This window comes from Pelodiscus sinensis, chromosome 22 (assembly GCF_049634645.1).
Source record: "Pelodiscus sinensis isolate JC-2024 chromosome 22, ASM4963464v1, whole genome shotgun sequence".
NCBI classification, from domain to species: domain Eukaryota; kingdom Metazoa; phylum Chordata; order Testudines; family Trionychidae; genus Pelodiscus; species Pelodiscus sinensis.
The window spans coordinates 308,494-326,906 of record NC_134732.1 but is presented as its reverse complement, the minus strand read 5'-3'; the positions used below and the strand labels follow the sequence as shown (position 1 = coordinate 326,906).

General features: G+C 45.6%; 1 protein-coding gene across 3 annotated transcripts in view; it reads left to right on the top strand.

Moving 5' to 3' along the window:
- Nucleotides 1–15,388, top strand: part of RABL6 (RAB, member RAS oncogene family like 6) — a 92,194-nt gene extending 76,806 nt beyond the window's left edge. For 2 of the 3 annotated variants that reach the window (XM_075905805.1, XM_006117345.2), the window contains 5 exons: nucleotides 669–881; nucleotides 3,536–3,893; nucleotides 6,338–6,509; nucleotides 12,576–12,631; nucleotides 13,335–15,388. In XM_075905805.1, coding sequence (XP_075761920.1) covers nucleotides 669–881; nucleotides 3,536–3,893; nucleotides 6,338–6,509; nucleotides 12,576–12,631; nucleotides 13,335–13,526 — 991 coding nt within the window. In that variant the 3' untranslated portion in view covers nucleotides 13,527–15,388. The remainder of the gene's footprint in view (nucleotides 1–668; nucleotides 882–3,535; nucleotides 3,894–6,337; nucleotides 6,510–12,575; nucleotides 12,632–13,334) is intronic. The other variant, XM_006117347.2, reaches the window with a different exon arrangement.
- Nucleotides 15,389–18,413: the final 3,025 nt, after the last annotated feature.

Below are 18,413 nucleotides of genomic sequence, written 5' to 3'. Positions count from 1 at the left end.
CTGTCCGGATGTCTGAGGGGGCATAACCTTGTTCAGTCGGGGGAGCCTTAAGGGCTTTCACATTCTTAAATGTGTTCTTAGGTTAATTTAATTTGGGGAATGTTCAGCATTGTTGTGGTGTCAGGATAGCTGCCTCCTTCAGGAAGCACTATAGAATAGAAGTAACACAAGGGAGCCAAATGCTGGAGGTAACGTCCTGCCACTCTGACAATACAGGATACTTTTGAATGGCAGGACATGAGGATTATGGCATGAAGTTCTTATTTTTTAATTGACTAATACCCTGGACAGTGTACTAGAAATGTTCCCATAAAGCCTTCGTTGAGATAGAAAGATATGAGGCAGCTGTGAGGCCTCACCTAACATGGTTGTACAAAACACACTTGCTACCTGCTGCGCTCTCTGCCTTCTCCTCCACCCCCAGTATAATCCATTGTGTCACTTAAGCTGTGACGGACCCCTGGCTCTGGTGATCAGGCACTGCCTGAGCTCCATGGCAGATCAGAGAGTGCACAGTCCTCTTCAGCTGACCCAGACTAACCACAGAGAGCCCTCAGAGACCCCAGTTGCATTATTTTGGCATACCAGCCCTACATTTGCATTCTGGAAGTAAGAGTGTGCACATCTGTATGTGTCCTGCAGAGTTTTAACACTTCTGTGTCTTACAGTGATGGGGAGGCTTTTGGAGGGAATCCCATGGTAGCTGGTTTCCAAGATGATCTGGATCTCGATGACAGAGTGCCCAGCAAACACTCACTGGCAACAGAACTTATACCAAGCAAAAATGTTATTTTGTCAAGTGAGGAGGAGACGGAAATGGAGGATGTTCCAGTCACCATCACGGCTGATGAAGACATTTACCTGGACCGAGAAGCACAATGGTATGAAGGAGTATAATCTAGTAGCTAAAGTGTGGAACTGGGGGTTGGGAGAGGTAGGTCTTTTTTCAGTCCTGCTATTGACTCTCTGTGACATTAAGCATCCCACTTAATAATATTGAGCCTGTTTCTTCAGTTGTAAAATGGGGCTGTCTCTGCCTTGCCTGGGGAGGCTGAAATTGCAGCAGCTCACAAACAGCACATTCTCTGATGGAAGGTGCTATTGAAATGCACAGAAGTATTGATCACCATCCAGATTAGTCAGTGTGATGAAACTGTAATGCACAGATGCCACCAAAGAGCTAACTTGATTGTCATTCCAAGCAATCCTTGCCCAGCGTGTGAGCACATCTTGAGGAGGGATTGGCCCCGCCTTCTTACAAAGTTTGAACAAGGGGAGTTGAGACATTTTTCATAGTGGGTGTGGCTGGGTCTCAAGCCTTGCTGCGTAGGGCACAGAGGGTTCTTATGATGCCTTCTGTGCAACAGCAAAGCAGCACATTGGCGTAAGGAAAGGCATTGCTACTCTTGCTGGAGAATGGAGCCCAGAGAATATTGTATAAATTGTGTGGAATGTGAAGTGTGCAGTCATTTAAATAATATAGCAGGGTTTGGCCCACAGTCAAATGCTTTAGTTTCGAGTGTCTGTGTTCTCAGAGACATCCAGGCTATCTTTCAGCTTTTGACTTACTGCCAGAAAGATTTCAGGGTCTGAATGCTGAGAATCAACTCTATAGGGCAGCGGTTCCCAACCGTTTCCAGATGGGGACCCATTTTGACAATTCAGGAAGAGTTGGTGACCCAGGGCAATTCAAAAATGGGGGGAGGAGGGAGGGCAGAGCCACCTGGGAAGACACTTGGTGACCCTTTTGAAATGTAATGGCGACCCATATTTGGGTCCCGACCCATAGGTTGGGAAACCCTGCTATAGAGCCTCATCACTGCTTACGTGCAGATTAGAGAAATCCCATAAATTCCACTTACTGGTGAGTTACTGTTAGTCACTTTGCTTTACTTGTGCAGTTCAAACCAAACCACAAAATTAAAGAGACAATATCCTGAATGCGACTAAGTCCACTTTCTTCCTCTTTGTTCAGTCCACTTCCATGCTCCAAATTCCTTGGAAGCAAGTATCAGAGGGGTAGCCGTGTTAGTCTGAATCTGCATAAACAACAAGAAGTCCTGTGGCACCTTATAGACTAACAGATATATTGGAGCATAAGCTTTCATGGGCAAAGACCCACTTCATCAGATACATCTGACGAAGTGGGTCTTTGCCCATGAAAGCTTATGCTCCAATATATCTGTTAGGGTATGTCTACACTACAAAGTTAATTCGAACTAACAGACGTTAGTTCGAATTAACTTTGATAGGCGCTACACATACAAACCGCTAGTTTGAACTTAATTCGAACTAGTGGAGCGCTTAATTCAAACTAGATAAACCTCATTCTACGAGGACTAACGCCTAGTTCGAATTAAGTAGTTCGAATTAAGGGCTGTGTAGCCACTTAATTCGAACTAGTGGGAGGCTGGCCCTCCCCAGCTTTCCCTGGTGGCCACTCTGGGCACCACCAGGGAAACTCGTCTGCCCCCCTCCTGGCCCCGGAGCCCTTAAAGGGGCACGGTCTGGCTACGGTCCCCGTGCCAGGTGCAAGCCTGCCAGCACCCAGCCAGCAGACCCTGCACCTGGCACGGCACGAGCCAGCCACCCGCTGCCACCCAGCCCTCCGCCTCTTCCCGGGACCAGGCTGGCGGCTCCCGGGAGCCTGCCCGGGTCCGCAAGAGGCGGGCGCCCACTTGGTCTAGTGCAGAGATCGTGGACCTCATCCACGACCTCTGCAGTAGGCACAGGAAAGTGGCCATCTAGGGCAGGAGAGCTGCCAGCCTGGCCACCCAGGAGCAGGTTTGCATGAAAATCAGGGTGGTCTATTGAGACCCCCGACCCTGAGCTTAGAATGGCCGTACTGGGTCAGGACTTCTCATTGTTCTTGGAGGCATGGTAGTCCTGCCTGGGTTTAAATCATTCTGTGTCTCTCAACTCTTGATTTTTCTCTCCCACACAAAGAATGCAGGCAAGGAATCTATATCCAATTCAAATTTCATTCTTCTATATCGGCTCCCGGCTCCCTGACCAACACCTTTGCTAGTTACCTGAGTTTAACCCCTTATTCGCCAGATGCTAGTCAGCACTTCTGTCAATTAAAACCCACATTCCTCTTTACTTTCCAGTGCTGCCTCTTTGGGAAGATCTGAACATGAAAATATTCATCTGTATGAAACCGGTTTCTAACAAAATCAGCTAGTTATGCTTCCTCCTTTCCTTATGACCAGGGAGGCCTCAACTATAATGGAGACAAAAGTTAATCCAATATTAATATTCTAATGCTCCTGCCGGTATCTGGCAGATCCATGCATCTTCCTTACTCCAGTGGTCTGACCCTCTGAAACAGCCCATTTGGTGCAGCTTAATTGTGTGATGCAACCCCTGCTGATGGGTCCAAAGTGAATGTATCTCTTTGTTTCCCTCACAAGCAGGCTCCTTGTGACTGAGTGGTCTCATAGTCCTTGCACAACTGGGATGTTCTGGGAGAGTTCCAAGCTCGCCCTTTTGTGGTTAAGAGTTATAGCTGACAACCTGTTTCCTTTTTTTAAAGGTCCTGCAAAAATTCAGTGAGACCTCAAAAGGAAGCAGCTTCCACTAAAGCACCTGACCAGATGCCACCAGGCAGCTTACCTCTGCATTTTGGATCCGAGAGAAACAGCAGCACAAAGCTCCCCACAGATCTGCCAGCCACTGGAACTGCTGCTCCTACAGCTGCAGCATCAGTCCAGGTACAAGGGACTACTTCCCAGAACAAGGACTCAGTTTCCAAACCAAAGGGAAGCAAAGAAGAAAAGCCAGTGGAGTCTGACAGCGATCGGGAGGGACCAATAGCCACTCAGATGCTCTCATTTGTGATGGATGACCCGGACTTTGAAAGCGAGGAGTCTGACAGCCAAAGGAAGAAAGTGGTAAATAAGCTCAGCCTAGAGCAACAGTGGAATGATGAGCACTCTTGTCTGATCTCCCAGTATCCCAAAAGCAGCAACTTCAGGTTAAGAGCTAGAAGATCTGAAGAGCATATTGGTCAAATATAGACCACTAATGATCTTCTCATGGTTGAAGTTGAATGGTGGCATGGCTCACAGTTGCAGTTCTATGTATACAGATTATTTTCAGCAACTGCAGATAAGCATGGAGCTCAGGCAGCCATATGGAACGTGTGAAACCCAAAAGCTGAGGATTTTTCATCTGGAGTTTGGTGTCCTAAAGCGGAGGGAAAAAATGGGGAAAGGGAAGGGACAGAGTGAATGTGTATGTAGAGTTCCTTGATTTTAACCCAAGAATTAACAGGGCATGGTGAAGTTCAGCATTGAATGCTTACTTGGCAAAGCCTGTTGAAGCCCCAAATGCCTTGAGAGTGGTAGTCCAACAGACAGCTAAAGTTGGGGTAGCCACAGCATGTCCTCTGCATTCACAAGGCTACAGCTGCACAACTTCACTATAGATACAAACTGCAAAGGTTGCCCTGAGAGAAGGAAGCCCCTGGCATCTCTCCTGGGTCTTCCTCCATATTAAACACTAGAAGACTTACCTGGTATTACCTGGGTCCTTCAAGATAAGGAGCTGGCAATGTGTGTGGGGGGGGGAAGGGAAGGTGCAGGAGTCAGGGCAGGGCCTTGGGGATGCAAGGAGGGACAGGGTAGGAGATTGGGGCCTGGAAAGGATGTGAGAGTGAGGGTTAGGGCGTGAGGAGGAGCTCAGGGCAGGGCATCCCATTCAGTGGAGCTTTGTCCCCAACCATGAGGGGCCTTCTCTCCCCGCTTCTCGGTGCTGCACTAAAGGGTGTGGGGTAGGCGGGCTACTTACCCAGTGTGGGGGCAGGCAAGACGGCAAGTCCCAGACCTTGTGGTCACTCTCTTGGTTGTGTGGGTGCTCCCCAGTGGGTACTCTGCATATAGCGCTCTCCTGTGGGTTTGTTGCCCCCAGTGGCCAATCTTTCTATGCTCCTTCCTTTCCATATTATGGAAAACAGTTCCATGCAAGGCAAATCCCATTTTCTTGGAACAACCAAACCCTGACCTTGCTTTAAGTTAGGAGAAGAGGAAGCCGCCTACTAAATTTGGTGGTCCTAGCTTTTACTGTTTTGGAGGCGTTCTTGAACAAACAGACTCATAAACGGACAGACAGATGCACATTTCTAAAAAAAATAGATGAGGGTATTCAGTGAATTCTTTGGGATCTTAGCAGTTTGCTACTGTGGCTTTTACTTCATAAATTCTGGGTGTCCCTGCCTTAGATAGTTCACAGTTAGAACCATTAGGCCCATTTGCACAGAAACAACTAGCCATGCTTTTATGTGGAAAGAAGCCCTTGTGCTTGCAGACAAGGGCTGTGTAATGAGCCAGGAAGTGTAGAGCGCTCCTATAAAGTTGGTTTGATGTGTTCATCTTGCTCCTTGGTTGTATGGGGAGCATCAGTATCTTAGTTTCTGCATGTCCTTGGCCGTGGATCGTACTGGTCTCGTTTTGTGACACTCCATTCCAAGCATTTCATTTCTCAGCAAGGTTATGACTCCATGTTCCGGCTTACACAGCAGGATTTGCTGGGAAGTGCTGCAGTGTCATGGAAATATCCCTCCATAGAAAAACTCTTTTGCAGGGCAGTGTGTGGCCAGGTTGAGCAGGGAAAGCAGCTGTGCCCCCCTCCAGGAACAGAGAGAGGCTTCATGCAAGGCTGGAAAGGCAGTTCGGCAAGAGGCGGGTCACATTTGGCCTAGTGGTAGGAGTCCCGTGAGGGAAAGAAGTTAACTCCTTTCAATATCAAGTGACAAACCTGGTGAGACCAGGATAGGGGCATAGCTTTCTTCTTTCCCCTCTTGCATGGTGAGAGGAGCCTTCTGAGGCTTTACATGGCCCTTGCAAATTCCCAGCTTTTAGCCTCTATCACAGGAGATGCAGTTCCCTCTTTCCTTCAACGGAGGGGTTTGCTCCAGTCCAGTGACATGCTTTCCCTGCCTTTTGACCCCACGTGGCCCAGATTTCCCTCTGTGACTATGCCAGGGCACAGTATAGGTTTGAGCCCGTTGTATTTGAAGGTTTTCCATTAGAGTAATTGGTAAGCCTGATGCAGCTGAGGATCATGTTTAATCCCACAGCACCGAGAGTTTAGCCTTTTCAGCCCAAATGTTAGCACCACAGGGAATTTCACCCCAGAGCTGCGGTTCCAGTGCTATCTGGGCAATTCCAGCATGGAATGAAATCCTGAAACTAACTCAGTTCTGGGGATAGTAGAACCCTTTTAGAGGCCAGAAATGTATCCTAAGTGTAGGGGAAATGGGGATTTGCTTGAGTGATCAGTTTATACTCATTGGTAGTGAAGATTGGGTACATGATGTCTTTTATTCATTCTCTAGAGTGAGTTCCCTGTCCGAGAAGACCCCTCTGATGTCTCCGAGGAAGACACCTCTTTGACAAAGCCTCCACAGCCCGTGAAGTCTACAATTCGCTCCTTCAAGCTGAAGAATAACTCTGATCTCTTTGGCTTGGGTTTGGAAGAAACAGGCCCCAAAGGGACCAGTGACGAAGGTAAAAGTTAGGTGGTCATATGTCTGAGCTGCTGGATTTTTCATTGTCCTGAATAGGTCCAATGTTAAATCAATTTTGCATTAGATAAAGCAACCCCAACTTGACCCAGCTGTGCATCCTATGTGAGCATGTAATGAGCTTTGACAAAGCATAATTAACTTTCACTTTCTCTCACCTCTGCCCTGACTAACCTCAGCTGGGGAAGCCCTTGCTCTTGTCTTGGGAAGACTGCTGTGCTTTTTCCTGCCCTGCTGGAAGCAAGAGCACTTCTTGGGAGCCTTTTCTGGAGATTTTCTGTCCAACTTAGCATGCTTAAAAATTGGTACCCACTGCCATGGTACTGGAGCATGAAGGGCTTGGAGTTGTGCATTTGTTGTTCCAAGTCTGAGCACTTGGGGCTATTGCTAACTGTCACTTTTTAGGAATGGTGTATGTGGAGCAGTACGTCTAGCATGCTGGGTATTATTGTAGATCCTCCCCATCCTGAGATCCAATCAGAGCTTATACAGCGAGGTTTCTGTGGTTGTATTGGTGTTACCACATCGCTGCTGCCTGTTCATCTGCTTGCAAAGTAAATGGAATGATGAAACATTAAAACTGCAGGCATGGGGAGGGAGCTGTAAAAGGTGTACAAGGGATTTGACATTGATTAGTTCTAAAATTATAACTAAGATGTCAAAACCTATCCAAGCTCCATCAGCCTGTTATCTTCTGTATCAGCATCACCCAGCTGGCAGGGACTCACTCTCCAGAGGCCACAGTCAGTAACTCACATTTCATTTAGTGCTTTTAACCCTTTGACTCCCGTGAACCTGTGCTTCCCACTTATGTTTGGGTCTGATGAATTACTGACAATGATGGAAGAGACCAGGTGTCATATCCGTTGGTGCTGACCTATGAGGTATAAGTGACTTGAGTGGACAAAATTGCACTTCAGTGACTGTTTTCTCCTCTATAGTGGAGGTAGGTAACTGCTTACCTGCCCCATGAGATCCATTCTGTCAGCCCCTTTGTTCAATGCATATACAGTGCCAGAAGGGCAGAAGGTGAAATGATCTAGACTTGTGGTGCTATCGGTAAATGGGCATATCTTTCAGACCCAGATCATAGAATCATAGAACCATAGAGCTGAAAGAGACCTCAGAAGGTCATCACGTCCAGCCCCCTGCTCTAGGGGGTGCCATTTTGAGGCACTTGGAAGAGAGGAAAGTGATTAGGAATAGTCAGCATGGATACACAAAGGGAAAGTTGTGCCTGACCAATCTGATTAGCTTCTATGGTGAGGTAACTGGCTCTGTGGACGTGGGAAAGTCAGTGGATGTGATATACCTTGACTTTAGCAAGGCTTTTGATACGGTCTCCCACAATATTCTTGCTAGCAAGTTAAGGCAATGTGGATTGGATAAATGGACAGTAAGATGGATAGAAAGCTGGCTAGAAGGCCGGGCCCAGCAGGTAGTGATCAAAGGCTCGATGTCAGGATGGTGGTCGGTTTCTAGCGGAGTGCCCCAAGGTTCAGTTCTAGGACCGGTTTTGTTCAATATCTTTATTAATGACCTGGATGAGGGGATGGATTGCACCCTCAGCAAGTTGATGGATGACACTAAGCTAGGGGGAGAGGTAGATACGCTTGAGGGCAGAGATAGGGTACAGAATGACTTAGACAAATTGGAGGATTGGGTCACAAGAAATCTGATGAGGTTCAACAAGGACAAGTGTAGAGTCCTGCACTTGGGACAGAAGAATCCCAAGCATTGTTACAGGCTGGGGACCAACCAGCTAAGTAGTAGTTCTGCAGAAAAGGACCTGGGGGTTATAGTGGATGAGAAGCTGGATATGAGTCAACAGTGTGCCCTTGTAGCCAAGAAGGCTAATGGCATATTAGGTTGCATTAGGAGGAGCATTGCCAGCAGATCCAGAGATGTGATTATTCCCCTTTATTCGGCTCTGGTGAGGCCACATCTGGAGTATTGTGTCCAGTTCTGGGGCCCCCCACTACAAAAAGGATGTGGACGCATGGGAGAGGGTCCAGCGGAGGGCAACCAAAATGATTAGGGGGCTGGAGCACATGACCTATGAGGACTGTCTGAGGGAGTTGGGTCTGTTAGTCTGCAGAAGCGAAGAGTGAGGGGGGATTTGATAGCAGCCTTCAACTTCCTGAAGGGAGGTTCCAAAAGGATGGAGAGAGGCTGTTCTCAGTAGTGACAGATGGCAGAACAAGGAGCAATGGTCTCAAGTTGTGGTGGGAGAGGTCCAGGTTGGATATTAGGAAAAACTAATTCACTAGGAGGGTAGTGAAGCACTGGAATGGGTTACCTAAGGAAGTAGTGGAGTCTCCATCCCTAGAGGTGTTTAAGTCTTGGCTTGACAAAGCCCTGGCCGGGTTGATTTAGTTGGGATTGGTCCTGTCTAGAGCAGGGGGCTGGACTTGATGACCTTCTGAGGTCTCTTCCATCTCTGTGATTCTATGATTCTAAGACATTGCTGGCATCACAGAAACTTGGTGGGATAATACACGATTGGAATGTTTGTATGGAAGGGTACAGCTTGCTCAAGAAGGATAGACAGGGAAAAAAGGGAGGAGGTGTTGCCTTATATATTAAAAATGAACACACTTGGAGTGAGGTGGAGATGGACATAGGAAACGAAAGTGTTGAGAGTCTCTGAGTTAGGCTAAAAGGGGTTAAAAACAAGGGTGATGTCATGCTAGGAGTCTACTACAGGCCACCTACCCAGGTGGAAGACGTGGATGAGACTTTTTTTAAACAACTAACAATATCATCCAAAGCCCAAGATTAGGTGGTGATGAGGGACTTCAGCTATCCAGATATATGTTGGGAAAATAACCCAGCAGGTCACAGACTGTCCAATAAGTTTTTGGACTGCATTGGAGACAACTTTTTATTTCAGAAGGTTGAAAAAGCTACCGGGAGGAAGCTGTTCTAGATTTGATCCTAACAAATAGGGAGGAACTGGTTGAGAATTTGAAAGTGGAAGGCAGCTTGGGTGAAAGTGATCATAAAATCATAGAGTTCACAATTCTAAGGAAGGGTAGAAGGGTTCAGCAAAATACAGAAAATGGATTTCGGGAAGGCGGATTTTGGTAAGCTCAGAGAGCTTAAGGTCAAGACTGAGGGGAAAAAACAACCAAGGAGAGTTGGCAGTTTTTCAAAGGGACATAATTAAGCGCCCTAAAGGAAGCTATTCCGCTTGGTCAGAAAGAAAATATGGCAAAAGACCGCCTTGGCTTAACCATGAGATCTTGCATGAACTAAAAATATAAAAGGAGTCATATAAAAAATGGAAAGTAGGACAAATTACCAAGGATGAATATAGGCAAACAGCACAGGAATGCAGGTGCAAGATTAGAAAGGCAAAGGCACAAAATGAACTCAAACTAGCTATGGGAATAAAGGGAAACAAGGAGACTTTTTGTAAATACATTAGAAGCAAGAGGAAGACCAAGGACAGGGTAGGTAGACCCACTGGTCAGTGAGGAGGGAGAAACAGTAACAGGAAACTTGGAAATGGCAGAGATGCTCAATGACTTCTTTGTTTCGGTCTTTACCGAGAAGTCTGTAGGAATGCCTAACATAGTGAATGCTAGTGGGAAGGGGATAATTTTAGAAGGTAAAATAAAAAAAAGAACAAGTTAAAAATCACCTAGAAAAGTTAGATGCCTGCAAGTCACCAGGTCCTGATGAAATGCACCTAGAATACTCAAGGAGCTGATAGAGGAGGTATCTGAGCCTCTAGCTATCATCTTTGGAAAATCATGGGAGACAGGAGAGATTCCAGAAGACTGGAAAAGGGCAAATATAGTGCCCATCTATAAAAAGGGAAATAAGAACCCAGGAAGCTACAGACCAGTTAGTTTAACTTCTGTGCCAGGGAAGATAATGGAGCAAGTAATTAAATCATCTGTAAACACTTGGAAGGTGGCAAGGTGATGGGGAACAGCCAGCATGGGTTTGTAAAGAACAAATCATGTCAAACCAATCTGATAGCTTTCTTTGATAGGATAACGAGTCTTGTGGATAAGGGAGAAGCGATGGATGTGGTATACCTAGACGTTAGTAAGGCATTTGATACTGTCTCGCATGATATTCTTATCAATAAACTAGGCAAATACAACTTAGATGGGGCTACTATAAGGTGAGTGCATAACTGGCTGGATAACCGTACTCAGAGAGTAGTTATTAATGGTTCACAATCCTGCTGGAAAGGTATAACAAGTGGGGTTCCGCAGGGGTCTGTTTTGGGACCGGCTCTGTTCAATATCTTCATCAACGATTTAGATATTGGCATAGAAAGTATGCTTATTAAGTTTGCAGATGATACCGAGCTGGGAGGGGTTGCGACTGCTCTGGAGGATAGGGTCATGATTCAAAATGATCTGGAGAAATGGTCGGAGGCAAACAGGATGAAGTTTAATAAAGACAAATACAAAGTGCTCCAGTTAGGAAGGAACAATCAGATTCACACATACAGAATGGGAAGCGACTGTCTAGAAAGGAGTGTGGCAGAAAGGGATCTAGGGGTTATAGTGGACCACAAGCTGAATATGAGTCAGCAGTGTGATGCTGTTGCAAAGAAAGCAAACATGATTCTGGGATGCATTAACAGGTGTGTTGTGAGCAAGACACGAGAAGTCATTCTTCCGCTCTACTCTGTGCTGGTTAGGCCTCAGTTGGGCTGTGTCTACACTGGCACCCTTTTCCGTAAAAGGGATGCTAATGAGACACTTCGGAGTTGCAAATTCCGCGGGGGATTTAAATATCCCCCGCGGCATTTGCATGAACATGGCTGCCGCTTTTTTCCGGCTCGGGGTTTTGCTGGAGAAAAGCGCCAGTCTAGACGGGATCTTGCGGAAAATAAGCCCTTTTCCGGAAGATCCCTTATTCCTACTTGAATACTTCCCAAGCTGAAGTCCCTCCCTTGAAAGTAGGAATAAGGGATCTTCCGGAAAAGGACTTATTTTCCACAAGATCCCGTCTAGACTGGCACTTTTCTCCGGCAAAACCCCGAGCCGGAAAAAAGCGGCAGCCATCTTCATGCAAATGCCGCGGGGGATATTTAAATCCCCCACGGAATTTGCAATTCCGAAATGTCTCATTAGCATCCCTTTTACGGAAAAGGGTGCCAGTGTAGACACAGCCTTGGAGTATTGTGTCCAGTTCTGGGCCCGCATTTCAAGAATGATGTGCAGAAATTGGAGAGGGTCCAGAAAAGAGCAACAAGAATGATTAAAGGTCTAGAGAACGTGACCTATGAAGGAAGGCTGAAGGAACTGGGTTTGTTTAGTTTGGAAAAGAGAAGATTGAGGAGGGACATGATAGCAGTTTTCAGGTATCTAAAAGGGTTTCATAAGGAGAAGGGAGAAAACTTGTTCATCTTGGCCTCTGAGGATAGAACAAGAAGCAATGGGCTTAAACTGCAGCAAGGGAGGTTTAGGTTGGACATTAGGAAAAAGTTCCTAACTGTCAGGGTGGTCAAACACTGGAGTACATTGCCCAGGGAGGTTGTGGAATCTCCGTCTCTGGAGATATTTAAGAGCAGGTTAGATAAATGTCTTTCAGGGATGGTCTAGACAGTATTTGGTCCTGCCATGAGGGCAGGGGACTGGACTCGATGACCTCTCGAGGTCCCTTCCTGTCCTAGTATTCTATGATTCTATGAATGGGAGCTGTTGGAAGCCGTGCTCTGGGCCCACACCACTTATTACCCAACCCCACATTTCGGTGATGTCAGTCATCGAGTACATGTTAGTGTTTGAACATGTGCCCAGAGACTTAGTAGTGGGCATAGCTTTATAATTGTAGAGTAAAAAACAGCCCTACATTTGTAGCTATCTTCATGCTAAAATTTCTGGGCAAGAAGCTGGTTTCTTCGTGCCATTCACTTTAGTGACATGCATCAGGAAGGATGTCCCTTCCCTTCAGCTCTGATGTACCATATACAGTTTCCTCTTTAGCAGCAAGAGAGCAGAACTTTTTAGTAGAAAGTGCATTGTTAGCCATTTAATTTTGCTAGAGAACTATTTTTTGGGTTTTTTTGTTTGAACAGATAAAGAAAAACATCCTTCCAAGGAGAAAAAGAAGAAAAAAAAGAAGAGCAAAGAGGTACAGCTTCATTCCGTGATATAACTCCATGAGCATCTTTTCTGCCAGTCACACAGAGGAGGGCAATTGCAGCTGGCTTTCATAGTGACTCATTTCTCTTCCATATTCCATCACCAGTGAGGCAAGGGGATCTATAGTCCCTCAGCCTCCAAGCTAGTAGCCATTGGTTAAATCACTGATATTATATAGCATAAGGTTAGATTGTACAGAGCCTGCATAAAGAAAAAATAGCTTTTGTGCTATCTATCAGTTCAGCAGTGCCCAAGAAAGAATAAATCTTAAGAGCTAACCATAGATCATCAGCTGATTTGTTCTTCAGTGAGTGCATCAGACCTAAACTTTCCCAGCTCTGGGTTGCTCGAAAGCTTGTCACTCATACCAACAAGTTGGTTCTTATAAAAAAAAAAAAAAATATTACCATGCCCACCTTGTTTTTTTTAACTTTTGGTTTTCTGACTAGCCATCCTTATGTGACAGGACTCCTATTGCAACCCAAATTTTGCTTCACATGCTCTCAATCTATGACAGCAGCTGGGTCTGTCATTGGTAACCGCACCTCTTCTAGATATTGGATTTAATTCCTTCCATACAATTCCCATAATAGGTAGGCTTCCTTCCCTGGGTCACACTTTCAGAATGATACATGATGGGTTACTGATACCAGTGGAAAGAAGCTTTTTTTGATTGCCTTCTCATTTTGCAGGAAGAAGAGAAATCTGTGAAGAAGAAAAGCAAACACAAGAAGTGCAAGGAGAAGGAAGAGAGCAAAGATGAGAAGAAAAAAAAGAAAAGAAACAAAGAGAAAAACAATGAGATAGATGAACTGGAGGCTTTTCTGGGAGGAGGAGCCAGCACCAGCAAGCAGCAAGGGGGCGGGGACTATGAGGAGCTGTAGACTTTCAATGTGTACAATCAGCGGACTCCACTGGTGGCTGCCACCAGCTTTCTGTATGAGCCATGCCAGGATGGGTATACATGTGTAAAGCTTTGGCTGTCTGCTGTAGGTACTGTTGAAACAGAGATGGTGGAACAAACAAGCTTTACATCTGTGTGTGCTATTGTGGAGCAGTCATTGTGTGGCAAGAAAGCACAGCCATGGTATACTTGAGGAAGAGTAAGGTCATGGTACGGGATTGTGGCAATCTGTTCTCATTCCCCCTACCACTGTCTAGCCCTCTTTATGTTCTCCAGAGCATTCCAATCTGGTATTGGCAGGGTGTGGGGAAGGAGAGGTGGTGGACCTGCTACCACCCCCACCCCAGCATGTTCCACTGCTGCACCCCTGAAATTCCTATTTTAATAAATACATGAAAGCAGCAATACAGGCCATTTGAATGCTTCGTGCTGTCACCTTGTCGATAATCAAGTCTTTAACTTTTTATCCTTCCTATTTTTTTAATGAGAAAGATGTTATTGACCTTTGCCCCATAAAGCAATCAACACACTTTAAATTAGCAAAATATCTTCTTGTACAGGTTGTAATGAAGCAGCTTCAGGGCCAGAAATAAGAGTGAGTATAACTTGGGAATCTTTCTGCACAGCAGCATATTTTAATCACTGGTGCTCCTTTTGGAATCCATGAAGCCCCATTGATTCCCATACAGGTGAGTCACTGTGCAGTTGGGAAGACAATGCTAAGTTACCTTTTACAAAAGAGAAAAATTGATACTTATTTCCTAGTGTGGCTAGCAGCCCCCTCCTACAGCACCTCTCAGGGATATGACTACTGAAGAGAAGTGGAGTTACCAGTATTTCAGGAGTGTTTACAGAAATTTGTTAATATGGGAAGGCGTTTACTTCTCAGGGCATGCTGTAAAACAGTAGCTGCCTCTGCACCAAATGGGGAAACCACTTGAGCTGGGAAAAGCGTCCTTCAGGTTATGCAGATACTGAAAACCAGGTTTGCTAGATCACCTAGCAGCTAGTGCAAGGCTCTTCCTTGCCCAGAGAAGAGTGCAGAACCTCCTCTTGTCACTCCTCTTGTGAGTTTTGAATGCCTTTTAATTTTGGCTCTGATCTCAAAGAACCATGTATCAGTGCAGGCTCAGCAGTAAGGATTATGGATGGTTATTGATACTCTTTCTGCCATTCATGCCTTTCACTGTCTTGGTGAGTGTCCCCCTCCCACCCTGTCTTTAAAGATCCTGTTAATATTCTGAACCCTATTGTGTTGTATTCCCTCCAAGGCTCATCCCTGGGAAGCCCATTCACATTTTTGTGCATTTATTAAATAGTCCTTTTGCGTGTGTGTTGTTTTTATCCTTTAAGTTGTAAAAGGTAGCCTGTTTGAAGGAAACTACATTAAATCCAAGCTTGGATTTCCTTCCATTTCCCCTTTCAGAGGGAAACTGCTTTGGATCCATCCTCCACTTCAGGGTTGCCTTGTACTATAGATAATTGCTCCATTTCCCCCCTAAGAAATGCACTTGTAACTTTCTATATATAACAAACTGGGGTATTGCTGCGTGAGCAGTTTCATTCCAGGTACATTTTCCATTAGCGGTTGCCTGGTTTTGTTTTATGTGACACTTTGGAGAATTTGCATGGGACATTTCAAATTTCACATACCAGGGAGAAATATCAGAATGCAAATCAGTTTGCAGCCTCTGCTCCAAAAAGGAAACAAGACATTTGCACTACAGCTGACAAAGTGTTTCTGAAAGTGCTTCTGCTCTGTAAAGATTTTAGATCATGTTACATTTTTCATTGAAAAATCTCATGCACTCCATTCTGACTATAAAGCTCTCTTGTACACAACTGCCTCTGTACTTTTCCTTATGCACACAGCTTGATCACTGCAGCACCTGCTTGAACTCCAGAGACAGCTTGAACTTTCAGGACAGTTTCACAAAGGGGCCAAGGATTTCAACCCTTTCTGATTACTTTGTTTCCTTAAAGGGAACCTCTCAGTGACAAACCACAGCTTTAAAAAATTTGTTGTATCTAGTAAATATTACAAGAAGATAGTTAAAATTGAAAACTTAAATTCTGAATTCCTTACCCCTCCTATGGCTTGATCATATATTCCATTTGTTGCCTAGGCCAAGGACACTAGAGCCATTGGTTTTGTTCCTGTTTATAGTCACTTTCTAAATGGTTTCACTTCCTCAGCTAGCACAAGGCTACAGCATGTCTGTAAATCTCATCAACATATTCTTGCTGTACTATGTCATTTTGGGGGGAATGGCGGGGAAAATTCTAGTGATTTTTCCCAAACCCTCACATTGGCCAAAATTTGACTGCCATGGTCCCTTCAATATTCCTGATGGCCAGGATTTCTCAGCCCACAATACAGTCGGCACTAGAATGGCTGAAACAAAGAACAGTAATGGGAGTCATTGCTTTCCTAAACAGTCCTTGAAAGAAGAAGAGGGTTATAAGAGCTCCTTCCCCCTCCCCTAAGCCATATGCACATCCCCCTCTGACGCAGCTTTGAGGAAAGCTGGCCTTGTTAATGATTTGAGATCAGGGTTCATTTCTTGTCTCTGCTGCATTAATCTGAACCTCGGTTCTTGCTCTGTTGTGTGAGCATGCTTGTTCTTCATGGGGCAGATGAGGGTCAATGCTGAGCCGTATATTCATGAGACTATGATGAATGCAGCCTCAGGATAGCCTGAACACTAGTGTGCCATGCACTTGCATTGGGTGGCCAGACAGAGAAGCACCACTGTGAAACTATATTGCTGACAGGATTGTTCCACTCTAACAAGGTGCAGTGGCCCATATAAATCCCTTTCCCCCAGTTCTTTGAGTGTGTGTCCAGGAAATGCCCCAGCTGGCAGTGGCCAGAAGCAGTTAATCTGTGGATTTGGCTTCCTCTGAAAATTGGTTTCTGCAAATTCAGAGTATGCAGCCTTTGAGTAAACCAAGTATAGAGTAACCATGTGTGTTAGTATGGAAGTTTCTCCAGGAGCTCATTGACTCCAGCTCTGTTTCTGTATTTATAGACTCATAGACTTCAAGGTCAGAAGGGACCATTATGATCATCTAGTCTGACCCCCTGCACAGTGCAGGCCACAGAATCTCACCCACCCCTCCTAGAATAATCCTCTCACCTATATCTCAGATATTGAAGCCTTCAAATACTTTGAAGACCCCAAGATGCAGAGAATCCTCTAGCTGTGATCTGTACCCCATGCTACAGAGGAAGGCGAAAAACCTCCAGGGCCTCTGCCAATCTACCCTGGAGGAAAATTCCTTCCCGACCCCAAATATGGTGATCAGCTAAACCCTGAGCATGTGGGCAAGACTCACCAGCCAGACACCCAGAAAGTTCTCTATAGTAACTCCTATCATCCCTCCATTGACCTATTCCCACTGATAACGAATGGTCAATTAGTTACCAAGATCATGTTATCTCATCAAACCATCCCCTTCCTAAACCCATCTAGTTTAATCTTGAAACCAGATAGATCTTTTGCCCCCGCTACTTCCCTTGGAAGGCTGTTTTTCAGGAGGTGCCAATCCATTTGATTTGGGGATGGCTGGTAAACACAATCAGCCAACTCATGGCTGATAGAGACAGCAATTTCTTAGATCCAAAGCTGCCCCAGGTTGCATGTGGATCATGTCTCATAAATTGCTGTAAGTTCATTTGTTGTTAAACTCTACAGTGTAGCACTATCTGTTTGTAGCATGTAAATTTAAATGGCAAATTTTCTAAGTGGCTCGTCAGGTGTTCTGTAAGTTTTATCTACCTGTTACTTGCTGCTGATGGGCTCGCATAGCATAAAACCTCACTCTACAATTTCCCTGCCCTCCATGTCACCGCTTCATTTAGAAACAACAGGGGGTTTGACACACTACCTTAAAATCAGACGTTGGTCTCCACTGAAGAGCTTGTATTCCAGCATAGGCAGATGGTTAGATAGTACAGAATGAATGTTAGGGCAACTGGGCATAAAGTCCTACTGAAGCAAGAACTGAGGTGCTTTGTTTCCACCTACCATATCTTCCTAATAAAAAATGGGTCAAGAGCCACTGGACCTATTCGGCTTTTTGGCTACCTGAGCTGCTGCTGAGAAGATTGTTGCATTTCTGTAGACGAGGAAGTGCTCCCCATAGAACTTGTAAAGTCCTCTGCAAGTAATGGTAACAGAGAAAATAGGGGAGCAAGTGTCCACTCCAGGGATGTTAAATATCGATTAATTGACTAGTCAAGAAACCACATGAACTCTTATTGGTTAGTTGACTATTCTGTAGTCTCTGGGGGCGGGGCCAGCAGTCAGTGTGCCACTACCGAGGAGCTCCCTGCAACTCTGTGCTGCTGCCTCTGCATCAGAGGCAGCAGCATGGGTGCCAGGCAGGCAATGGTATATGAGGGGAGTTAGTTTAAAAAACAGCTCCCCTCGTGGACTGGCTGCCTGTTGCCCTGTGCTGCTGCCTCTGATAAAGAGGCAACAGCACGGGGTGGCTATAGCCCCTGTTTGGGGGGGGGTGTGCAGTGTCTGAGCTCCTGGACCCCGGCACAAGCTGGAACTGAGCTGGCTGGCTCCTAATACTCTTTAAATGCATAGCCACAGCAGGGGAAGGTCCTGGAACTGTTGCAAGCCAGGACGGAGCTGGGCTGCTGGCCAGCCTGCTAAAAAAATTGCTGGTGGAAGAGGGGAGGGAAATGAGTGTAGTCTATAGCATTAATCTATAAGCTTTACTTATTGGTTAATCGACGACACTATTACATCCCCAGTCTACTCCAAAAGCATGTTCCAATATGGAATCTTATTAGCAGCTGAAGGTTGGAGTATATTGGGATGCTAATTTTCCTAGACTTGCAATAAGGCTT